This window comes from Gymnoscopelus microlampas, assembly GCF_963454915.1.
Source record: "Gymnoscopelus microlampas genome assembly, chromosome: 24".
NCBI classification, from domain to species: domain Eukaryota; kingdom Metazoa; phylum Chordata; class Actinopteri; order Myctophiformes; family Myctophidae; genus Gymnoscopelus; species Gymnoscopelus microlampas.
Window position 1 is genome coordinate 13,619,858 of NC_139961.1, and position 26,631 is coordinate 13,646,488.

The 26,631-nt window shown below is 41.5% G+C and overlaps 1 protein-coding gene across 6 annotated transcripts in view; it reads right to left on the reverse strand.

Annotated features, from left to right (window-relative positions):
• Window positions 1-359: 359 nt before the first annotated feature.
• dmd (dystrophin) overlaps window positions 360-26,631 on the reverse strand; it is a 555,891-nt gene continuing 529,619 nt past the window's right edge. For 4 of the 6 annotated variants that reach the window (XM_084050679.1, XM_084050677.1, XM_084050676.1 and 1 more), the window contains 7 exons: window positions 26,061-26,126; window positions 23,119-23,184; window positions 17,543-17,701; window positions 16,548-16,791; window positions 14,811-14,925; window positions 7,366-7,455; window positions 360-3,736 (listed from right to left, as the gene is read on the reverse strand). In XM_084050679.1, coding sequence (XP_083906805.1) covers window positions 3,639-3,736; window positions 7,366-7,455; window positions 14,811-14,925; window positions 16,548-16,791; window positions 17,543-17,701; window positions 23,119-23,184; window positions 26,061-26,126 — 838 coding nt within the window. In that variant the 3' untranslated portion in view covers window positions 360-3,638. Of the gene's footprint in view, window positions 3,737-6,385; window positions 6,412-7,365; window positions 7,456-14,810; window positions 14,926-16,547; window positions 16,792-17,542; window positions 17,702-23,118; window positions 23,185-26,060; window positions 26,127-26,631 lie in introns of all 6 variants that reach the window. The other 2 variants (XM_084050680.1, XM_084050678.1) reach the window with 2 other exon arrangements.

Sequence of the window (26,631 nt, forward strand, 5' to 3'; positions counted from 1 at the left end):
GCATGCCACTTTTACCTTTTATGCCTAAACTTTTTGGGTGTTTTTTACTATTTTGGAAAACATTTTAAAATAGGGGAAATAGCCGATCTACATCGACACGTGAGCTTGTAGATTGGCTATTTGAACGATTTAAAAATGTTTTTCAAAAAAGTTTAGGCACAAAGGGTAAGGCAACACAACACATTTAAATATTCAACTTTAACTGTCTTTAATGGCTACCAGTATAATACCACTATAATACCAGCTGTATTATACTTGCATTTAACAAACACGTAATAATCACCTTATTTTCATCCACATATCCATAAGTGATCGTTTAAAATTTACATAAAACGAAACAAAAATCATCCCAGTAGCTAGAACAACAAAGGATTCACGGAATCAGCTGGATTCAACATAACTGCGTGCTTTATTGATACACAGTAAAGCATTTTATAATACAGTAGTAAGGCATATATTTGGTGGAATCTGATATGTTGTGAAAGTTCGACGCGTTATTGAAAAAAAAAACTGAAACAACGATGGGAGGATGAAACAAACAAAACAAAACGTTAGAAAGTAAAAGTCAATCAAAAAAATTCAGTGTATGGGTATCAACAACACAAAAAAATGAACTCTCTGCTCAAACTGCGGGAACACACCGCCAAGGACAACGTCTCCCCACCTTGTCAAAGTGGTAACACGTTAGATAAATGTCTGGCTCCTATTTTAGTCACACGCTACCAACAGCTCACACTGCACAAAAACAAAAAAAATACCTTTAACTGAATGGAAGACGATAAGTCAAAAACAAAACACACACCTCTATGACAATCCCTCTCTTAGAGAAAACAAAAGCCTAGTTACAGTATGTCCCAGGTATGACAGTAGTGCACACTGATTCATACACTATATCGTCTCTGTCGGGTGGAAACCAAAACTGTCCAAAACTGTTCAAATTCAAATACTAGCAGATCTGCAAGCTCAAAAATGCGTCGCTTCGCACTGCGATTCAAGCTTGTGGATCTGCTACTTTTGATGCCTTTGTGTGACGCTGTAGTATGATCAAGTAGGGCGTTGATTTAAGAAAGAAAAAATAGGTTTCTGCCCGACAGCACTATATATAATAGTCACTGTCGGGCAGAAACCGTGTTTCTCCATATTCCATCTAACGTTGTTCATAAATGAATGCCGTACTTTATACTTTGTTTTGTGAACAGTTTGAACGTTGTTACGTCTGTCTGTGAAGAGCTCGTAACTAGACAATAAAACAAATAAAAGCCATTAGAAATTGGATCCAGTGGAACACTAGCCTCGTTCCCAGCCTTTACTCTTCTGTGAAGAGAAAAGCCTGGTCACAACCTAATGCAGAGACTGTCTATAGGGGCGGGACTTCCGTCAGACGTATTCCCCCCGGAAACAGTCTTTTTTTGACCAATCACAACACTTGTTTCATTCACGGAGAATGTTAACAGATTTGTAAAGCGTCAGAGTCCTTTCCTTGGGCGGTAGTACTTCCGCCAAATTCTGGTACTTCCGTTTAGACACTCAACCGGCTAGGTCTTGCCCAGTGTGATGGAACACAGGTTCTTCTGTTCCGTTTCTGAAAAGTAACGGTTTCCACCACGACAGCGATGAATATACTGTATCATTTATCTACTCATTCATATAAAACGCGGTACAGAGCAATGAGAAATGCAGTGTATTATTATGAGTGGACATTCAGATTGGTGGCTCCGACAGAAGAGCCTTAATGCCTAAGCCTAGTTCATGCCCCGAAGCTCCGGAAACGGCCGAGAACAGCAGAACTAACAAGCTCACAACGCGGCGCCTTGTGAGCTTGTACAGTAGGTCTGCTATTCTCGGCGACGAAGCATAAATTAGGCTTCAACGCATAAACATGGAGGGATCAAAGAAGGGCATTCAACACCTTCCCCGGTATGACCAATGCAACCGGGAGTACTAACAAGGGATATAAAGTACAGTAGAGTAGCCGTCGCCTCATAAATGGTGGGAACTCCAGAATTTCAAATGAGGTAGAGCTTGCATTTACTGGATTTTGTCAGAACTTAAAAAAAAATGTTCTCCTAAAATCGGGGTGTTATAGATTTTAATCAATTAAATACGAATGAAAAAAAACAAAAAACAACGACCTCTAGGTTCAAGCTAGCTAGCAGCCTCTTAACACTGTAGTGCTCGGTTTTTCAAATAAATAATAGGAGATAAACTTGCTTGTTTAATTTCTCCTAACTCCTTACAGTACTCTTGATATAATAACTTGTACTCTACTGTATATCCTTATGTGTTCCCTGGGTCAGAAACAAAACAGTTTTTTTTAGGCTTGAAGAGGCTAAAAAGCAGGAGCCGACTTTTCCATCAATTTACCTTTCTTTTGAGTTTTGCGAAATGATGTTCGATTTAGTCAGTGAGGTGAACTGTCACAAACTTAAAATCTTTGTGTTTTGCCAATTATTTGGGGACACACTTGCAGTATCCTCACAGTATTCTGAACTGGACCTCAATTAAACATCCCTCTGCTTACAAGCACAGCACCTGGTGTTGAACACAACTACAGGCTTCAAAAACCGTAGTCTGGTAAGATATTAATGGTTTACAGTAAAAATCCTGAGTGCCAATCTAACTCAGATTGTTTACAAATGGAACCAAACGGACCCCATAATTACGGGTCCATTTGGTTCCATTTGAAAGCTCTCAGAGTTACAGTGCCAACTGGTTCCATTGTAGTTAAATTAACCCGGAGGATTATACTATTTGAGGAGGGATATAACTTATACAGTATGCATGTACGGATGGATGGATGGACGGACAGACGGACGGATGTCAGGACAAAGGGATGAATAGATAAAAGGACAACTCAATTATAACTGAGGTTTGTCAGCCAAAGCAACAACAAAATAAAGGGGGAAAAAAGCTGTAATGTTATGTGAAAATTAGGCACCTACACACACACATACAGTACACATACACCCACCCACACCCACCCTCACACACACACACACACACACAGAAAATATTCAGGATGCCTGCATTGCCTTTGACAGTAGTATATACTCTGTGAATAGAAAGACATATTTTCCTCTTTAAAAAGCACCCATTATGGTTTACAATCATTCTTTTTTTCCATACAAATGTCTGAAATGCATTTTTTGATTTTTTTTTTCTTCGTATTTGTTTGTTGGGTTTTTTCCCCCCGTTACAAACAGATGGCAAACACACAACCACGTCCAAAACGCCCACTTGTCTCACCGTTGACGCCATGTCGCCTTCTTTTTTTTTCAGTCTCTCTCTTTTTTTTTTATACAATTGCATAGAAGTTTAAAAATCTGCTCCATTAATAATAAAACAACTTCAGGGACTTTTTTCTCTCTTTTTTTTTAAGAAACTACTGAAATCTACAAGTTATAGAACTTTTGATTTTTATGTGTCGTTTGTTTTTTTTTGTTTCGTTTTCACTGTCGTTGCTGCAACCGCGCTCCTTCACAAAAATAGACATTATATATATTCTCTTTGTAAACGGTGTTTGTCCGATCCAGTTGTTTTGACTAGAAAAGCATGCAACAAGTAGGTACAGAGAAAGGGAGGAGGGGGAGGGGCTGGGACAGAGGGGGGGGCGGAGTCAGAAGGGCAGGGGCCTCGTGCTATTCGGCGCTCTGCTCGTCCGTCATCACGCTGACCAGTGACTCCATGGCGCGGCCCAAGTCGTCAGCCATGTGGAACAAACTGCCCACGCTGGGACCTGGTGAGAGACAGCGAGAGAGAGACATAGACAGAGAGAGAGAGAGAGAGATAGCTTTAGACCGGGGGTCTTCAACAGGGGGTCCGGGACCGCTAGGGGGTCCTCAGAGTTACTACAGGGGGGTGGGATAGGAGCTTTTAACCCTCGCATACCTATTCTCAAGGCGAACGTTAGCCGAAAATAGCCGATCTACAAGCTCAGGTTTAGGCGTGGAGGGGGAAAAGAGCAGACCAAGTACAAAGCCTACGGTCAAGTTTACTAAGTGTTGAAGTGGTTTAAATGTCTGAAAATACACATTAACATGAATCCAACAATACAAAAGATAATGAGCAAACAAACATACAAACAAAAAAAACATGAATTCACACAACAATAATGACAGTGCTGTCACACAAGTCTATGAAGCTATATAGGGAATCTGTTAAAAAATCACGATTTTATACTATATGTAGTGGGGGGTCCCTGCTTCATCTCTCTCTCAGCTAAGGGGTCCTTGGCCTGAAAAACGTTGAAGGCCCCTGACTTGGACCATTGGTTCTCAAAGTGGAGTCCGGGGACCCCCAGTGGGCCCTTGAGGGGGTTCTAGGGGGTGCCCAGCAAAATGAGGAATCGTCTAATTTTTTTTGGCTATTTAAATGTGGACAAATCTTCTCTTAGGGGTCCCGGGCAAAACATATTTTTAGATGCGGTCTGCAGCCATATGCTTATCAATTTGGAAGTCCCTGACATGAAAATGTTTGAGAACCACTGTGTTTTAGACACACAAACTGGGTTTCATCAACCAGTTTTTATGCACATTTTGGATTTTGCACATAAAGCCCTGAATGGAAAACACTTGAAATTTCACCAAATACGTTTTGCGCTTGAAGGAGGCGAATTTTGGGGCTTTATCGAATGAATGAAATGCGCAAAAAGGGGGAGGGAAACACTTGCTGAATACGTTTTGAGGTAGAAGGGCATTTAACTCACATGACTAGCGATTTTGCTATATATATATAATTTCATATTTGTATTATATTTAGTATTATAAGTAGGCCTATATTATAAGTAGAAGCCACGTCGGATTTTCTACATTTGCACGTCAAACACGATTCCGAACGCACGTAGACGCCTACATTTCAATTTGAGGCCTACCTACAGTAAGAATCAATTCAGATCATGCAATTAATGAATGTTGCTATGCTCATGGACATGTGCTATAAAGTGCACTTTAACATTGACTGCCAGAGTTTATTCATAATGTACTCTGCCAGCATTTTTAATGATTTTTTTATAGAAAACATGTGAATTATTTGTCTGTTTATTTTTTAACATTGAAGTGAATGGATTTTTTTAATATGTCTCCTAATTCGTTGTGAATAACGAAAAAAAATTAATACTCAAAAATTAGAGAAACATTTTAGAAATTCAAAAACAAAATAAAAAAATAAAATAAAAAAGGGAGAATTCTCCCTATTGGCGGTGAATGTGTGAAAGTAGGGATGTCCGATATTATCGGCCTCCCGATATTATCGGCCGATATTAGCATAAAAATTGATATCGGGAAAATATCGGTATCGGTTTTTGAAAAAAAAAAAAAAACTTTTTTTTTTTTTTTTTGCTTTATAAATAAGTTACAGGAGTTCTTACTGTATATGGTGTGTGTGATATGACATTTGAGCTTACCCTAATCACAATAATCCCCGCATATATCGGTATCGGTTGATATCGGTATCGGTAATTAAGAGTTGGACAATATCGGTATATCGGTTATCGGTAAAAAAGCCAATATCGGACAACCCTAGTGTTAAGATAACATCTCAATAAGATGATCATCTCATCATGATAATAGCCTACTCACCTACACGAATGAGTTGTTTGGATGTGCGCGATTTGCTGCTCCATTAATGAACGGCTCGCACTTAGTCTGTGATGCTTTTTGTCCTCTTTTCCAACTTTGAAACTCGGGTGAAACTTTGTTCCAAATAAAGGTGGTTTATTTTCAGCCAAGGACCGAGCTATTTGTGGGAAGCCACGCCATGGCGTCCCCATATAAGTAATAACTTGGTTGCTCAGGTCAGCAAAAATACAGCATAACTGGTACTGGTGTTATGTACTACCGGTGAGTACTCCCAATTCAAGCACGTCTGTCTCATGACATGTAATGGCGTTACAGCCCGGTTGAAATAAATGTTTTACAGCCTCTGCACAACCAGCGGACAGCCCAATGGCTTACCAGGCAGTGTGTGTAAAATATTTTTACAAAAGAGCGTCAAAAAGTAATTCATGGCCAATAAAATGCGTCTCACGTGAGTGGCAAAATACCGCCACCAACTGCTTATTTCATGAACCATCTCCCAATATTCGCATACCATGAGTGGATGGGAACGAGTATAAATTCATTTGACTTTTTCTGAATTCGCTTCATATTTGCGATACGTTTTAATGGAAACCCAGTTACAGACACCAAAGACAGACTAAGATACAGACAGAGTGTGTTCAAGCTGAAATTGGGCATTAGGTTGCTCTTTTAAGAGGCACACAGATCAAGTACTTAACAGACAAGAGCTTTGTCTCAAATGTGGAACACAAAAGATCTAGTGATTAAAGGTTAGGAAAGAAAAAAGATGGAGAAAGGCAGACAGACAGAGTGAAGGCTGAGATACTGACCTCTTACTGGTGCCCCCTTCTCCCTCCTGGACCATGGGGGATAAAGGTAAGGAAGGAAAGGGTGGACAGAGGAGGAAAAGAGAGGGGGAAAAAAGTCAGCCTGGTAGTGCCAACAGTGCCAAGTAAGAGGACAGATGTGTGCTACTGAAGAGACTAAGATAGATGCTGAAGGCTTAAATCAAACAAATCAAATACAACAAGAATGCATGAAACGATAAAGGCTGTGGTCGTACAGGGCAGCACTCATGAGTTAGAATCACTGGTAACACCTGTGAAGGAAGTAAGGAAGAGGTCCAATTTCTTTCCAATATGGCTGCTTAAACTATGACCAATTAGGAGTCATGACTGTCTTTGTGATATTAAATGGATGGAGCTGGATTGAGTTGTTGCCGGTGTGTTTTGCACCACAAGGAACTAAGTTAGTTACTACGTGGTTTTTGCTTTGTGTACCTTAGAGGAAGCCTTTATAACCAAAGTACAAAATATCTTCAGCAGGAGGAGTGCACCATCTCACAGCAAGGCTCCGGACGTAAACATTTAGTTCTTAGTCTGAGGCATGTGCACAAGTTGGTTGTGTGGGGACTTTCAAATGGCCGGCATCTCTAACAGGAGGACCAAGCAGTTAGCGAGGTTGATACTGCTCAGTATCAGCTATTATATAGGAAGCCGCTCAATTTGGAGGAGGCGTTGTTTCCCTTGTCCGTGACAGATGTCTGCTGTTGTCTGGCAAGTACTGTATGCCGATTACACTCTACTGTATGTAACAATGTGCTGCCTTTTGGGCACTTTGTAACCAGCTGTTTTCTTATTGTCTGTAACAGACAACATTGTCCATTGTACAAGGTGTTATTGTACTTTTATGTGGACATAAATAAATATTGTGCATGCGCGTGCGTGTGTGTGTGTGTGTGTGTGTGTGTGTGTGTGTGTGTGTGTGTGTGTGTGTGTGTGTGTGTGTGTGTGTGTGTGTGTGTGTGTACCCTGGCTGTGAGGGAAGGAGTTGTTGAGCTGTTCCATTACTTCCTCCAGTCCAGATGCATCTTGGGAAGGGCTGGATAGCTCATCGTCGCCTGAAACGGGAGGCAAAAGCAACCGCGTCAGAGAGGTAGGTAGGTGTATGTGTGTGTGTGTGTGTGTGTGTGTGTGTGTGTGTGTGTGTGTGCGCGCGCAGAGCTCAGTCTCGGCTCTTCAAGGCTGTTGTCATATCTGGGTTATGTTTTGTGCTTTTGTTTGAAACCAGCTGAAACCAGTCAAACATTGTGTTTTTAGTGAGGCAGACTGCAGCAGATTGAACGATTCAGCCTGTAGTGGGCAACACAGACTGTAGAAGGCAGCAAAGACCGCACATTATTATACCCATTATGTTTAGCGTTATTATAATGTTGCTGTCGGGTGGAAACATTGTATGTCCAAAACCGTTACTTTTCAGGATGTGTAAAAAGAATACCTGTGTTCCAATGGATCCAATGTAGTTATTAATCACAATCACAAAGCTCTTGTTCAATATTTATAAAACCCACAGACAAACATAACCACTTTCACTTTCAAAAATAGCAGATCTACAAGCTCACAATGCTTCGCGATGCGACATGTTGTGAGCTTGTAGATCAGCAGTTTTTGCTACTTTCGCACAGCATAAAGTAGGAGGACATCCATTTACAAACAACTAAAAACATAACAAATTCAAATAGATACACAAGGTTTCTGCTTGACGACGACGATATATTCTTGGAAATGTTTTTTAAACCATGACCAGGCATGTTATACCACACATAAAGCTACGACTTATTTTAATGAATAAAACATTTTACAGGGTTTCCCACAGATTTCTTTTTACATTTTCAGAACTTTTCCAAAGTATTTCATCCCATTTCCAGGCCTATAGCAATCATATGGTGCAATAATGAGGCTTTTACAACAGTGTGCTATCAATGCACCAAGCCTGACTCGAGCGAAGGTGTCACGTGATACAAAAAAGAACAGATCTACAAACTAGCAACGTATCACGGTACAGCGTGTTGTTAGCGCGTAGATCTATTATTTTTGTCACGTTGACGTCCCGTATACATCAGACCGCACTCGCGCACCTCGTACATTTTACCATGTTACATAGATCACGTAATGTTAGATAAAAACAATGTATATCCAAAACATTTGATTAATTCCAAACCTCAAGCTAATTTCAAAAATATTTCCAGGAATTTCCTGACCGTGGGAACCCAGATTCTTAACTAATCTGTATCTGTATGGTAGAGCCTTGGTTCTCATACTTTTTCATGTCAAGGACCCCCAAATTGACACCTATTGGCCCCACGGACCCCCATCTGAAAATATATGCCAAGGACCCCCATAAGAGAAGATTCTAGCAGTGATTTTCAACCATTTTAATTTCAAGGACCCCCCAGTTTGACATGCATTAGGGCTACTGACACCCATTTAATGGCATTTCTATCTCTGGGACCCCAATTTATATTGTAAAATCAATGTTATTTTAACTCTGAGAGTGTACAAATGGAACCAAATGGACCCGTCTGGTTCCATTTGTACACTCTCAGAGTTACAGACCCATAAGGGTCCATTTGGTTCCTATCCATCTTTTAGCTGAGGACCCCCTGGAACCCCCTCAAGTACCCCTGGGGGTCCCCGGACCCCACTTTGAGAACCAACGTGGTAGAGTATGTATAACTAGTACATCTGCAGTGGTTTGGAGGTTGTCTCCCTACTACTTCCATTGAGACATCCAGACCCTGGTATCGGGTCGGACACCTACCGGGTGACAATGTCAATAAAGTTATTTGAAGCAGACGATGCACCAAAATATAGGAGTTTTGACGTTGTTGCATTTACCTCTCTCCGCCAGGAGAGGGAGGCAACAGACATAACATTTACAGATTGTAACTTTTGAGGCATAATGACATGCCTACATAACAGTCTTTCATCACTGTTTAAAGTATGAGATATGGAACCCATCACCCCCCAAACCTCAAGCAGTACTTGTTGTTTGTTTGGTTTTGGCTCATGTTTTTTTTATAGAACAAACATTCAAGTTTGTTTGGCTTCTGTGTGTGTGTGTGTGTGTGTGTGTGTGTGTGTGTGTGTGTGTGTGTGTGTGTGTGTGTGTGTGTGTGTGTGTGTGTGTGTGTGTGTGTGTGTGCGCGCGCGAGTTTTGAATAATTTTGCCAATCATTTGATCACCGTCGGACCGGTAGGTAGCGGTTCCGGTAGGAGACACAAAGATGACTCTTTGTGTCTCCTACCAGAACCGCTGTCGGTCATCAAATTATTGGCTTAGGGATGCGTCAAAAACAAAAAATATCCATGAATTCAAGTCTCCATGGGGTGACTAATTGACAGAAAAAAAGTCATTTTGAGGGTGAACTATCCCTTTACGGGTTAGGATTCGGCATTTAGAGGTTAGGTTTAGGAGTTGGCGTGCGTTAAGAGTTATGCCTGATTTATAAGTAAGTAAAGATCATAAATCATATAGATGCAAGTAGGAGACTACAGTCTCCAAAAACATCCACTTTGCAGGTACTCACTGAAGACATGTTAAGCCTGAGGTATACTTACATTACTGTATGTATGCAATATATCTGTATTCTTTTATGTTTAAATTATAATTATAACTATTTCCGGTGTGTCTAAATCAGGCCTTCGTTTTGACCTCGAGTGCCGTGACTGAGTTGGAGAGGTTCAATTATGGTCCAAGGAGGATCTTGAAGATGCTTTCTACTTTCTGGAGGCTATGAGTGTTTACGTGCACACGGGTGTAACATTATTGGACGTGCACACTTTCGTTTCCTTAACAGGCTGTGATGAAGACCTTCCGGTCGATAGGCGTCAACGTTTTGATTGTCGGTCTGTATTCCGAGAGGCCTGCAGGCAATAAAAAAAGCTTTTCATTTTGCCTCGTTTACTGCAGAGTGCTGTGGGACTGTCTAGGGACTGGAGTGAGCTCGTTTCTTAGGGTTTTTTTGCACCGTGTCTCTCTACTCATTACGTCGCTGTCAAGTAGAAACCGCGCGTATGTCCAAAAACGTTTACTTTTCAGGAAATGGACAAAAATAACATGGTGTTCCATTGGATCCAGTGTAGTTATTTAGTCTCAGGCTCTTGTTGATACTTCCACATTTATAAAACCCAGAGAAACACTTAAAAGAGCCTGTAAAAAAGGAAATGCCCTGTTTTGGGCATTTCCTGATGAGAGCAGTGTTGCTAGGCGGGGCTAAACACCTCACCTTTTTCAGTGATGTCAGCAGTGTCACTGATGGCATAATTCCTAACTACTAAGGCTGCAACTAACGATTAATTTCATAATCGATTAATCGGTCGATTATCTTATCGATTAATCGATTAATCGGATTATCGCACTTATTAAGCAATTACCTTATAATTTCGATTTTAGGTTGTTTTAGGCATGTTCTAATTAACAATAAAGACAATAATAATGAATACTTCCTTCAAAGATAATATTTTATTACCGCCATCTTGACTGTGCAACAACTGTACTGTTAAGTACATAACAAAACTGTTATAAAAGTATTCAATCAAATAAAAAAGATACTGAATATAAAACATAAAATATATTTTCTCTGTAAACAGTACACTGTAGGCGAAGTGCTGATATAAAATCAAAATGTTACATTTCCTGTAAACAAACTACAGTAGCACCAAAATAGTACCTTTTTTTTTAAACCAAGGATGTAGCAGCAACAATAAAGTTATCTCAATTAAAGAAGAAAGTGCATTCTCTGAACACTGCACAGCATTCACTTTGTTGTCTGACACACACAGCTCTGTTGCAACGTGCAACATGAGCTAGCCTAGTAGGCATCAGTCAAATAAATGTTTATTCAAAGTGAGGAAAGTTAGCATCTCCACATGCTCTGGTGTGAGGCTGGCTCTCTTCTGAGAGCAGATATTCCCTGCTGCAGAGAAGATTCGTTCAGCCGGGGTGGATGTTGCAGGAATGCACAGAATAGATCTTGCCACCTTTGACACTGTGGGAAAACTCTTCTCATTTTCTCGCCACCATTTGAGAGGGTCCCCCTTTTTGGCTAGAGGTGGCTCTTTGAAGTACCGCTGAACTTCATTCCTCACCATTTGGATCTTATCGTCGTCCTCGTCCTGGGTTTCCTCTTCATCCGAGTTCTCATTCTGACTGTCTGTGTCAGAATGAAGGAGGTCATCCAGTGCGGATTTTTCAGCTCTAACATTGACGTTCTCCTGCTGTTGTGTGGACTCTGTGGGTTCACCAGCGCTCTCCTTTGCTGCTTTGATAGCAAGGACTTCAACTGCCCCTTGCACCCTTGTGCCATCTTCAGGTGTCATGAACTTGAGCTTTCGATATCTTGGGTCAAGGGCAGCTGCAAGAAGAAGTGGGTTTTTCTCTGGGTTTTTGAACAGACTCCCCCATCTCTCGGTTATCCCTTTTTTTGCAGTGGTCAGAAAGGCTTTTCCTGCGCTCGTCTCAAAACTGTTTTTCTGCATGGACCGTTGCAGCCCTTTGACCACCTGTGGGAGACATGAAGCAGTTGCGTACTCCTGCCCACTAAGGTAAACGGTAGCACATTCAAACGGCCGCAATCCTTGCACCAGCTCTTCAAGCAGCACCCACTGCTCTGCCTTCAAGTCCAAGTATTGTTTGCCCTTTGGCATGTCAGGATCAGATAGAGTTGCAGTGACTGGCCAGCGCTGTTCCAGGAGTCTCTCTATCATGTAGAATGTACTGTTCCATCTTGTACTGACATCCTGGATCATCTTGTGATCTGGTGCGTTCATCTGCTGCTGTTTCGCCTTCAGTTTTGTTGAGGCTTTCTCGGATTTGTGGAAAAATTCCACCACGCATCTTGAGGCACCTACAGCTCTGGCGATGCTGGCATCTTTGAGGGCACCGTTAACTACGAGCTGGAGTGTGTGACCAGCGCAGCGGACAGAGGCCCATCCATGTTTTGCTTCCAGCTTTTCCATTGCTGATATCATGTTGGAGGCGTTGTCATGAACTACTGCTTTTATTTTGGTAGGCAAGATGTCAAATTTGTTCACCACCTCCTCCATCCATGTCACAATGTTATCAGCAGTATGCCTCTCCTCCAGAGGCATGGTGGCCAGGTTCAGAGTCTTCATTTGCCAATCGTTGGTGATGAAATGGCAGGAAACTCCAAGATATGACTCTGTGGCACGGCTGGTCCACGCATCAGCTGTCAGTGCGAGGGAGCCGCTGACATCTTCTAACATCTCCTTTACCTTAAAAGACAAAGGTGCTTGTAGTTAATTTCAAGGGCAGAGAGTGAGACCCAAACATTAAACATATGTTTTAGATTTGTTTACATTATTGCAGCCATGTTATTATTTATTCTAAATTAATTCATGAATCAGCAATCTTAATATTTTTCTTAATTATGTTATGAAATATATAATTGCTTAAATTAAATATTTGTGTGTGTGTGTGTGTGTGTGTGTGTGTGTGTGTGTGTGTGTGTGTGTGTGTGTGTGTGTGTGTGTGTGTGTGTGTGTGTGTGTGTGTTATAAACTTACCTCCAGAAAAGTTGTGTTATATTTCTTCTCCATCAACTTGGTGAAGGTAGGTCTTGATGGCAGGGTGTAGTCAGGGTTGAACTGATGAATCATTTTTTGAAACCCTTCACCATCCACCATGGAGATGGGCCTCATGTCGTTGACCAACATGTTGAGTATTGACTGGGTGAGGACAGTTGCTTGTTGTGGAGTACATGGCTGCCTCTTTTGCACATAGGCATCCATGGCACCTTTACTCTTCTTGTGACTGCATACATGTGATGATTAAAAAAAAGGAAAGACATTTGTCAAGCTAAATTGTAACATTTCTCTAGTACACTCAACTTGTATTTATTATTATTCATTCAAATTGTATTTTACATTAAAATACATTCTAGTCATTATGATTTCATATTGTTGATTCTATAATCCTGCACGCAGGTATAGAGGCAGAGAGACGTAGATGTCTTGGCTTTAATGTGCAGGGCTGCGTGCTTAACAGTGTAGTCAGATTCTGTGAGAGAAACAAGCAACCAGGTCTAGGAAAACAAGCCCAAAAGAAGCGTCTATTTTGCCACATGAGCACTTAATACTTAGTACTTAAACCTACTGTATATACATCGGCTATTTGAAAATAGCAGATCTACAAGCTCACAACGTGTCGCATCGCGAGCGACACGTTGTGAGCTTGTAGATCTGCCATTTTCAATAAAATCTTAAAAAGCTTATAATAAGCGGATCTGGCAACACTGATGCTGAAGCCTGGTTTCTATTTACTGCTTAGCGCTGGGATCCGGTCTAGAGTCCACCTACTGTATCCGGTAATTACACATACACATACACGCACGTAGTGTTTCCGCCTAAGACCGGATCAGCAGCCTGCTAAGTGAATTGATCACGTCCTGGCATTCATGTTTCTAATAGCGCAAATAGAGCAATAAATAGACTGACTGGACCTGAATCCTGACTGAACGGTGAAAAGAAACCAGACTTTCCGCAGTGTAAAGTTAATTTTAAATGTTAAAAGCCAAGACAACTCCGTCTTATATAGGCAAGCCCACAAGTTAACTTACCGAGGCGAGTCTTCGTCCGACTCCAAAACTCCGATATGTTTCCTCCTCAGATGCTCGTTCATTGTGGAGGTGCTCCCATGCCACGCAAAGTCCGACTTGCAAAGTTTGCAAGTCATTTTTTTCTTTTCTTTGTTTAACGTGAAATGCTCCCAACCTTTGGATCTTTTGTTGCGATCTGCTGCAGCAGCCTCACTCGTAGACGCCGCCATTGTTCTAGCCGGCTTGTTGACAATTGCGGTCGCTAGTACGCATGCGCATCTCTCAAGGAGGAATACACTGCACGTCTCCCACTATGATTTGCAGCATTTACATTATATTACATTACATTTAATGTCGGGAAACACTCGCGATTCGTTGTCGATTAATAATCGATTAATACATTCATTGGCAACGAATTTATTAATCGATTTTTAATCGATTCATCGATTCGTTGTTGCAGCCTTACTAACTACACCAGTCTTTTGGCTAGAATAATTCTTTCACTGCCTTCAGTGGACACCCCGCCCCCCCCCCCCCCCTCCACAGCCCTTAGCAGAAACACTACAGCTTATTTTTCATGACTTTGAAACCAAATTGTATATACTTAACCCTTTAAAAAAAAATCATTCTAATTTGGCTGGGTGGTTTATAACATTATTCTGTGGTCTGACAACATTTGAATACATAATACTGTTTATAGGCCGACCCGACTGGGTTAGGGTACTTCGTGTTTACGGGCTCTTAAAACATTTGATGTCCTCCCTACTATAGTAATACAACCGTGTATGCGAGTGAGTGAGAGTGTGTGTGTGTGTGTGTGTGTGTGTTTGTTGCGTGTGTGCGTGCACGTAGCTCACCCATGGTGTCTGTAGTTTGGCTGGCGGCCACACGGAGCAGCGGTAGGGAGGTGTCAGACCTCTGGGAGGAGGTGGAGGGAGATGATAGGGCCGTACCGTTCACCTTGGAGTCCGTCTGACACGCACACACACACACACACACACACACACACACACACACACACACACACACACACACACACACACACACACACAGACAACACACACAGAGACAGACAACACACACACAAATTAGATTTGAGTGGCACACACACACAACACAGCACGTTAAAACGGCGTGCCCAGAACTCAATATGTCAAAAAATCAAGTTGTGTGTGTGTGTGTGTGATGATGAGGACCTGGCCGCCAAAACACCGACAGGCTATTATTAGCAGCCTCGCAATTTGTTAGAGGAACAGCCAGAGCTGGAGGTCGTTTTGTTAATTTAACTCTGAGAGTGTACAAACGGAACCAAATGGACCCTTACTGGTCCATTTGGTTCCATTTGCACACTCTCAAGAGCTACAAATGGATACATTTGTATTTTGACTGTATAGCGGGGGTTTTGGGAATGTGTTATTTATTTTTTTGCATTGACTTCCCACTCTCTGCAGAAACCATCTGGTGGATCAGCAGGGTCCGTGTTCCAAGCCCGCCCACCGGCACAGCTTCTGGATTTCATCCCATTTCTTACATGCATGTGACGTGTGACGCTGCCCGCTGGGCTCTACAAATGACGCTACTTCAAGTGTTTCCGTGTGTGTGTGTGTGTGTGTGTGTGTGTTTTAGCTTGCGTGTATGACAACCTGCTTCAGTGTGTACACTGTATGCATGCATTAGCGTGTGTTTTGGCATGTGTACCGCCTATCCATGTTTTTCAGTAGCTATAGGCGACAGATATACATTCGTATGGACTGGTGATAGATTGTAAATTTTACTCATGCTTATATAAAATAAATAAAAAATTTACTTTTGAGGATTTCAATTTAAAAAATGCAAAAAATATCAGATCTACAAGCTAAAAACGCGTTTTGAGCCATTTTTGCCATCTTTAACACATTGACCGCCAAGACCGTAGTCCTACGGGCCGTTAAATCCAACCGTTAACCGCCGTACCCGTAGTCCTACGGGGCGGGTGTTTTTTCCTTTTTTTCAAAAAAAAAAAATTCGAATTTTTTTTTCGGGGACCATTTTCAGTGTAACACCACCGGAAGTGACCCGGAAGTAATTTCCCGTTTTTTGTTTCCCGTCCGCCTCTATTCTATGTAACACCACTAAAACCCCTGTTTAGTCAGTGTAGTTTTTCCTCCTCGCATTTCCCATGTTAACATTAACGGTCAGAACTCAAACATGGCGGCTCCGTTTGACCCGCCGTCTCGACGATTACACAAAAGGACATGTGGACGATGTTTTCAAACAGTGGATCGCGCAATCTAAAGGATTTTAACGGGGCCTATGGCGGCTTGAAAAAAACAAAAAACAACAATAAAAGCTTGGCAGTGGTAAGTGCATTATGAGATTAGCCCTTGGCGGTGGATGTGTTAATAGCATTAATTTACGAAAAAAAGTTAAAATACGGAGATAAGAGGTGTCTGCCCTCTGACAGTATATGCAATGTGGCCCTCTGAGTCTGGAGTGAGTGTGGAAACATCGTGGCCCTCTCCATCATCAAAGTTGCCCACCCCTGGTCGACATACATAACAATTACATAACAAATCATATCTATCTATCTAGCTGTTGATCGTGCGCGCACCGACCTGCTCCAGTAGCTGTCTGAGTCTGTGCAGCTGGGACTCCAGCTGCTTGTTGTGGTCCTCCAGGATCTGCATGCGCGCCTCCAGCCGGCCCTTGTGCTGCCGCAGCAGCTTGGCCTCGGCGATGAGCTCGGCGTCGCGGGGGCTCTGTGGCGACACCGGGAGCATCTCCGGCGGGGAGGGCAGAGGGGACAGGCCCTTCCTGTCGTGGGCTTTCTTCAGCCGGTCGTACTCCGACTGCAGCTTCCTGGAGAGGGTGGGGGAGGGTTAAACATTTACTTGAGTAAAAGTACAAAGGTATTCGCATCAACATGTACTTAAAGTAACACAAGTAAAAGTACTCCTTATGCAGAATGTCCCATTTCACAAGTTTTCAAATGTATTAAAATATTTTAAAAATAGGCAATCTACAAGCTCACAATGTGAGCTTGTAGATCGGCTATTTTCAAAAATAAAATATAAATAACTGAAACTGTATGGTGTGTTTACTAAACTGAGTTATCTGAACCCAAAGAGACATCTAGACATTATTTATTAGCATCCACAATATGTTGTAAGTTGTAAATAACACATTTTAGTTTATAAATGATTCTCATGGCTCTGCAGTGCACGTTCATGAGTTTTACTCACATGTGGCTCTTGTTTTTACACGATGGAAGGTCAGTTACCTTTGTTTTTTTTTATGTTAATGCGTGTGGGTGTGTGTGTGTGTGTGTGTGTGTGTGTGTGTGTGTGTGTCTCTCCATACTCATGTTTGGAAGCCTGGGCCATGTGTATAAGCTGACCACGAGTGGCCTAACAATCGCTGGCATGACAAAGAGCAAAGCGAAAACAACTTGCTAAATATTGCTCTGTTTCAGCTGTTATAGGCAGTTTGTCTGTGTGGAGGAGAAGGTGTGTGTATCCTTAGGTGCCATGAACTATCAACCCCGTTATATTTGTTTCCCTGTAAATTAATTGTTATTTGTGGATTCAAATAAAGAATTAATGTGTGTCACCTGTTCTCCTGCTCCAGGTCATTGAGGACTCTCTCCAGCTCTCCCTTCTCCTCCGTCTCCATGGAGACCAGGATCTGGGCGGGGCTTCTGGGCTGGCTGAGAGGAGAGCCTTGGTTCAGAGACTGGCAGTAGTGCTGGATCAACATGTGCTCATCGTCACTGCAAAACACACACACACACGTTTGTGTTAGTATACTTGTGAGGACATCAAAATGTGCTCACCATCACTGCAAAAAACACACACACATTTGTGTAACTATACTTGTGAGGGCGGCTATTTTCGGTGCGTGATACTGGTATGCAACCAAGAATAAATCAGTCATAACTCTAACCTTAACCTCTAAATAGCCTAATTCTAACCTGAATATTTTCCTGATTATACATTTTTATTTTAACCATACATTTTTGTATGGTCCTCTTGAGAGGACCAGGAAAATTGTCCTCAAATTCAACTATACTTTTGGGTGCATATGGCCCTCGCAAGTATAGTAAAACACACACACACACACACACAGATTTGTATACAGTACATGCACGTGTACACAGAATGAAATAACACCACACACACACACACATGGAAACACACACAATACGGAGCTACATAGGGGCAGTATTTCCCCTAACGCCACAGACAGAAGGCGCTGTTCTAAAAGACAACAGAGGAAGAGAGAGAGAATAACCTGTCGAATAAACGTCCAACACACGTCCAACACACACGTTGGAACGACAAAACCAATGGGAAAAATCGTATGCATATCAAACCCCCATGTTTGATATGGATTAGGCCACGGACCCTAATACTCTTAGAGTGTACACATGGAACCAAATGGAAGGGTCCATAAGGGTCCATTTGCTTCCATGTGTACTCTCAGAGTTACAGACCTGCCAGGGTCTATTTGGTTCTCAACTATCAATCATTTTGGAGCTTGAATAAACATTTATATCACCCACTCTGTTAAACCTGTGATGTGATGATTAAGTCTGATTCCGATTTTCCATGGAGAACCCCATGGAATCGCCCCACGGACCCCCTAAGGGTCCCCAGATGCACCTTTGAGAACCACTTGTTCATGAGAGCTGCGTGAGTCTCTTCCCAATCCCAAAAGGAGAAGTGCAGTGACCTGCGCCCATGTAGGAGACCATTTTGTGCACCAATTTGTACCTACAGTGACACAGTGTGTGGGATGTCTGATCTGGGTAAATCAAGGCTCTTTGGGAACGGTAAGGTGAGAGATAATTTGATTGGCTACACTCTGGTCAACTGCGTGACCAGAGTGTTTTCTTAAATAAAAACAAAAAAAAGGGGAAAAAAGGACACTTGGATATTTTGTTGATACGATATGTAAAGGAATGTTAATCACACCCTGCTGTGACCAAATAAATAAATATATTGTCTATTGGGTGGAAGAGTCCAAAGAGGTCCAAAACTGTTACATTTCAGAATTCAAATAAAAAAAATAGCTAAAGTTGCAGATATGCATGCTCGCTTCGCGCCGCGTTTTGAGCTTGCAGATCTGCTACTTTAGATGCTTGTGTGTGACGCTGTGATCAAGTAGGGAATTCATTCATGAAAAAAGCACAAAAAGTTAGAATATGGAGATAAGAGGTTTAGGCCCGACAGCAACAATATATAAAAAAGAAAAGGAGTTTAGCTCGACCTGGTGTGTTGAACTGTATGTTTTTTGTGCCACTCCAAATGAATTAGATACCCTCCTATTTACCATAGGATTGCCTGACAGGGAAGTCATTTATTATGAGTTGACCGGGAACACATCCGTGTCATTTTAAGATTTCTTTGGCTATTCAAAAATAGCAGATATACAAGCTCATAGCGCGGCACTCATAGCGCGCACATTTTTTAAGTGAACATTTGTAACTCAAATCTTTGCTTCTGGGGATTCTACAAATGTCTTCTAAATCCTGACATTTTGCTGAAGAACTTAGGTTGCTATATGATCAGTGGTGCTAAAACTTTTTCATGTCAAGGACCACCCAAAATTATATGCATTTGGCCGCAGACCCCCCATCTCAAAATGTGTTATTCCAGGGACCACCCAGAAGCAAAGATTTGCTTTTAAAAATATATATATTCAAAGATTTGAGCACATTTTTCACGCTTCTTCAAAAAATAGCAGCTCTACAAGCTCATAGCGCGGCACCAAGTGCCGCGCTATGAGCTTGTAGATCTGCTATTTTTGAATAGCCAAAGTATAAAATAATGGTTTAAGTGGTTACACAGATGTGTTCCCGGTTTTAATGGGTTAACCTGCCAATATCCGTGGCTGCAATATGATATGGCTCAGCATTCAAATGCTGCTCATGTAGAACATTCAATCTTTCTCTAAGATTTATTTGTGTGCTTTTTATGCCTTTATTATAGATAGGACGGTAGGCTGACAGGAAATGGGGGAAGATAGATGGGAAGTGACACGCAGCAAAGGCCGTCGGGATCGGGACTCGAACCCGCGACGTGCTGTCAGGCTACATTGTAACCTAGGTGCCTGGACCGCTACGCCAGCAATCACTCTATGCAAATCTGCTTCTCAAAGAATAGTCTTTATAGGACTGACTGTTCACATTGTTATTTACAAGCGATTGGATTGGTTTTGTATATATATGTATATTTTACAAATTCCTCTCGCACTCTGATTGTGATGTCATTGTTGTGTGTTGCATCGCAAAGTGACATAAAGGACAATTTGACATCATTTTCGAGCAGCTACAAAAACTAGACAGAGAGCCATCTATAGAAATCAGATTTGAATCACATTTCAAACCACCAATATGAATGTGGTTCAAATTGGTGGTTGTTGTTTTGTTTTTTTGCTGTTCAAACTTGATAAAAGCAATTCGATTCCAATCTGGATAAAAGCAGTCCGTGGCCAAATACATATCATTTTGTGGGTCCTTGACATGGAGAACCACTGATACAGCAACATACTGTTAGGATTTAGAAATCATTTTTAGATATGTATTTGGCCGTGGACCCCCCCCCCCCCCCCCATCTCAAAATGTTTAGTTCCAGGAACCCCCCAGAAGCAACGATTTGAGTTACACATGTTTGCTTTAAAAACGTATATATTCGAAGCTTTGCACAAATGTTCAAGATTTTTCAAAAATAGCAGATCTACAAGCATAGCGCGGCACTCGGTGCCGCGCTATGAGCTTGTATATCTGCTATTTTTGAATAGCCCAAAGAAATCTAAAATGGCACAGATGCGTTCCCAGATTGAATGGGTCAACGTCCTACTTGATCATACTACAGCGCCACACAAAAGCATCAAAGGTAGCAGATGCACAAGCTCGAGCTTGTAGATCTGCTACTTATATGAGGTTGCCACCCCGACCGAAACGACACATTACTGGTCAACGTGTAAACATGAGACGTTGGCAGCGAGGGGACAAAAACATGCCAGCGGGCAATGCCATGTCATCTGCTTCACTTTCAGATCCAAACCATGGAGTTCCCCCCCCCCCCAAATAGCTGATAGTTCACTGAAACTTGACTTGTCCCCGTTTGTATTTTCATGTACCGGTACTGTTCTTTTTGTTTACTTTCATGCACCATGACACAGCATGAAATGTTTTTTGTTTGGGTCGCTTGTGTCATTGGCTCTCAAAGTGGGGTCCGGGGACCCCCAGGGGGTCCCCAGCAGAATGTGTTAACCCATTGAGACCTGGAACGCATCTGTGTCACTTTAGATTTCTCTGGCTATTCAAAAATTGTCAAAACATTTTTTTTTTTCAAAAAACTGTTAGGATTTAGATTTTTTTCAAGAATCACCTCAGGTCTTAATGGGTTAATATAGCGTCCCAATCATTTTAACCACTTTAACCATTCTTTTATACTTTGGCTATTCAAAAATACCCGATCTACAAGCTCATAGCACTATGAGCTTGTAGATCTGCTGTATTTAAAAAAAAATCCCTGGCACAAATTGTTTTTGGGATGGGGTCCGCAGCCAAATGCATATCATTTTGGGGGTCCTCGACAGGAGAAGGTTTGAGAACCTCTGACTTATGTTACCGTCTGTATGCACCGCACCAAGGGTCTTCTGCATATGTGCGAATCGTTGCTGTCGGGCAGAAACCTCTCATCTCCATATTTTACACTTGTGTTTTTTTTTCATTAATTAACGCCCCACTTGATCATACTACACAGCGTCACACAAAAGCAATGGCTATTTGCCATTGTTTCATTTGAATCCTGAAAAGTAACAGTTTTGGACATATGAGGTTTTCAGATTGTAGGTCATTGGTTCTCAAAGTGGGGTTCGGGGACCCCCAGGGGTACTTGAGGGGGTTCCAGGGGGTCCCCAGCTAAATGATGGACAGGAACCAAATGGACCCTTATGGGTGTGTAACTCTGTTAACTCAGTTAAATTAACATTGATTATACAATATGAATTGGGGTCCGAGAGGTATAAATGCCATTAAATGGGGGTCCGTAGCCTAATGCATGTTAAACTGAGGGTCCTTGAAATTAAAATGGTTGAGAATCACTGCTAGAGAGCCGTAAAAACCTTCTCTTATTGGGGTCCCTGGCTTATCCTTTCAAATGGGGGTCCGTGGGGTAATAAGTGTCAATGTGGGGGTCCTTGACATGAAAACGTTTGAGAACCACTGTTGTAGGTTACCAAACTCAAACTACAGGCCAGAGCGAAGACTTCAAAGTAATGGACAAAAAAAACTTTAAAAATGTGGGGGTTCTAGACACCAGCAGCACATTTAACATCTCCCAAATCCAAAGCAGACTGTTAGCGAAATGGAGAAGAGTAATGTCCAAGCAATTGATATTAGATTGGAATTTAGATATTTGCAATATCTGTGCATCTGAGATTCTCTCTCTCTCTCTCTCTCTCTGTTCTGCGTCATGAATATGTAAACGGAAAAGAAATAAATATACAAAGGAAACAAAAGAATAAACACAGGACAAAGATCATGCATGAACGGAATACTGCAGCGTCTATACCGATGTTGGCTTTGAAATATAAAGAGTATACTGTCTAAGTATGTAATACAGAACGTTGCTTCCATATACATAAGGGAAAGCGGAAACGGAATAACATTTAAGTAGATGTTAACATAATACTTTTTCACACTTTAAATGTATGAAACTCTATATCACTTATTGTAGTGGAAAAGCCAAAGAGGAGTTTGATATTCTCTCACACAAGTTACTCCCAATTTGAATTTCCGCTTGTCTCCATCATATATATCCCCTTTACAACGACCCAGATACTGAACGTCAGCACCAATATTACAACGTAATACCGGACATTGTTATAACTCGTAATATCCAGGGAGATTTGCAATGGGAATACAATGATATAAGACAGCTTAAACCTGCGCGAGGGAATGTTCCAGAATAGCATCATCTTGCATGTGAAAGACACACCCACTCCACTACTTAGTTAACGACTCAGCCAGTAGGAATTGAGAAGTGTGGAACTGTGGGGAGGAGGCGGTGCCAATTCACACAGCAGGCCCAATCGGTGAGTATAGGCAGGTGTTGTCAAACCAACAAACAAACAAACAAATGAACAAACTAAACAGAAAAAAAAAGCGGTTCTCACATGCTCTCATTGGGTGAGATACTGTCATTCAGATAAGAGCCATTACGGTTCTCCATTTCTGCTAGCCTGCGGAGGGGAGGGGGAGAAACAGAGCAGAGCAGAGCAGTCAGTCAGTCAGTCCCAGAGGCCTGGAATGCAATATAGAGCTACTCTGTTACAAGTAAACGTCTGGAATTCAAAATGTACTTAAGTAAAGGTACGAAAGTATTGGCATCAGAAAATCTTTACTTAAAAGTACCAAAAGTAAAAGTACTCATAAGGCAAAATGTCCCATTTCAAGTTTTCAAATATATACAAATCGGAAAATAAGGCCGAAATGTATATAGGGCTTAAGTGGTTAACGTATGTTTTGTAATAATAATCAAAATCTACAAAGTAACTAAAGTTTACAAATAATTGTAGTGGAGTAAAAGTACAATATTTGCCTCTGAGATGTAGTGGAGTAGAAGGAAATACTCCAGTAAAGTAAAAAATCCTCAAAAAAGTGTACTCAAGTACAGTACTTGAGTAAATGTACTTAGTTACTTCACACCACTGCGAGAGACCCTACATTCAAAAACTCTCCCAGAAGCAAATGAATTTGCTTTAAACCAACCATTCTAACATTCATGGGCAGATTAAAAGCCTGCTACTTAGGAGACTTAATCCCCTCTCAAGCACAGTGTCTCTCACTCAGGATGCTGGTGTTTGTGTATGCTTTACCTACAGCAAAAGAACATAGAATCCTGACCTCATATTTTTGGTTCCCCTACCGCACCGCTCTAAACCTACTAGATCGGAATCTAGGATCCAATGGATCTAATATGTAACAGAGCTGAACTCAGGGACTTTGGGGGGCGATCGTTAAGTCATTGTGGATGAATCTGTGTGTGTGTGTGTGTGTGTGTGAGAGAGAGAGAGGATTGCCACGGCAACAGTAAAACTCTGGTGGTAAACAAAAAAGTCTTGGGTCTCAAACGTCCGGCTTGTGGGTCAGACCTCACGGGGATTCCACAGAGGAATTCCGAGACTATACTGGCTGACGAATTACGGGACCGACTGTTTGGAATAGACTGCTTCTTGTTCTCTCCACAAAATCTGCACAGTTAAAATCCAGAATGTTGCTTTAAACTCTGGGACGCTCTCAGGGTGTTAATGAACACCCGGGATTTGACTGTGTGCGGGATTAAGCTAAATCGTCCAAACCTTTTTGAGTTAAATGAGCTCTCTGTTCGGCTCGCCACCACAAGATGACAACATTGGTGGCAGTTTCTCCCTCTGTTGTGAAACGGTCATTCATTTGGTGTCTACCAGTACGTTCTGCGGTCGCCGGCAGAGTATACTTGGGAAAATGACTTTGCAGGATAACAGATAATAGCATCTACTGTAGCTTAGCGCAAGGGTTCCCAAACTTTTCAGGCTGCTCCTTTAGAGACCCCCAGTTTGGGAACCATTGGCTTAGTGTCATGTCAAAATATTCTACCGTCGACACACTACCGGTACGCACTGAAGGAAGAGAATGAAATGGAACAGGTCTTATCCATGCACAATTATATTTACCGTTAAGTGAGTGAGTGTTTTATCTTTTCTGCAGGGGGACTAATCCCTAGGCTGATTTTGTGAAACTTTTGTGAGTCCGCTGCCACCTACATAAAATCATTTAACGGCTTAAAGGTTGAGCTTGGCTAACTCTGATGTATATGCAACACAACTGCACCCAATAAACGTAATAATAATGTGCGTTTTAGATTTAGGTGTGTCAATGTAGTAAGTATAGACATGACTATTGACTATTAGACTTGTAGATCTGTGTGATTGGGTGGGTTTGTGTGGGTGGTTGGAGGGTTGGAAAGGGTGAATGTGGTGTTGTGCATTGTAAAAAAAACACTCAATAAAAATATGGATATAAAAAATACTATTGACTAGTCAACTGTCATTTGGCATGATCACATTAGCACATATAATACATCTAACCATTATTTTAAACATGGCAGCAAAATCACAAAATTGGCCTAGGGTTTAGCTCTGCTTTAATATGACAAATGTATGGTGTAGAAGAAAAGAAATGCCAACAGTTCCCCTGAAGATTAGGCCTCAAGAGGAATTATTGACATTACAAGATCATTGACATTACATTGTAAGCGTTTTAGCAGAAAGCTCTTAACCCATTAAGAATCATGTCATTTTTTGATTTCTGTGGCTATTAAAAAAATAGCAGATCTACAAGCTCATAGCGCGGCAACGAGTGCAGCCAATGAGCATGTAAATCTGCTATTTTAAAAAAAATGTTTTGCAAATATTTGAATATATATATATATATTTTTTTTTTAAAGCATTTTTTTTTTACTCAAATCTTTGCTTCTGGGGATTCTACAAATGTCTTCTAAATCTCTAAGAGTTTTTTGAAAAAAACTTATGTTGCTATAATATCAGTGGTTCCCAAACTTTTTCATGTCAAGGACCACCCAAAATAACATGTATTTGGCCGTGGACCCCCATCTCAAAATATTTTGCTCCAGGGACCCCCCAGAAGTTGCTAAAAAATGAAAAATGTTCGCTTAAAAAAAGATGTGCACACATTTTCACGTTTTTTCTAAAAATAGCAGATCTACAAGCTCATAGCGTGGCACTCTGTACTATTTTTGAATAGCCAAAGAAATCTTAAAATGACACAGATGCGTTCCTGCTCTTAAAGGGTTAACCAAAGCGATACAATTGGGCTTTTTTTTTTTTTAAGTAGGCGGGCGAATGTAAACGTCTCACCACCACCCATGCACTGATCATTTACCAACACACTCTGAGCCAACTGCATTAGTATGGGAACAGTGGAGCCAAGGTGCATCATTACTGGCTGTAACTACAGTGTCGTACAGACCCCCAAAATAATCTAAAGCCGCACAATACTCAGAAAATACCCCATTATATATGACGGCACTTCTTCAGGCTTTGTGGGGAAAGCTTACCGGCTTGCGTAGTGTTCAATCCTGGTGTGCGTGTCATCGTGAGAGAGCTGGGGAGAGGAGCCAGGCCTGGTGACGCCAGAAAGAAATGGATAACAAGACAAAGAGAGACAGGGAGAAGAGGGAGAGATACACAACAGACAGACAGACAGACAGACAGAGAGAGAGACACAGGGAGAGCATTCATTAAAATTGACCAACATAGCCTAATATTGATAGCAACAATTGGACACAAAGGCACACACCACACCAGTGTTAATTTTGACGGCAAATTCTGATTGAGTCTTGGTCTTTTGAATAACACACTTTTTTAGTCCAAATTTCGTCATCTGAAATTGGTTAGTCTTAGTCTAGTCGACTAAAATATCAAAGTCTTAGTCTTTTAGTCGTAGTCAACAAAATGAACACACCACACATTGAAACACTGTGGAGCATGTGAACTATGGAGAGGTGCACAAAGCAGACACGTGGTATTTCACAAACACCTCCCACAAACACCCTGGCACACCGTTTTAGTCCTATTTCAGTCATCTGAAATTGTTGTCTTAAGTCTAGTCTTAGTCGACTAAACATC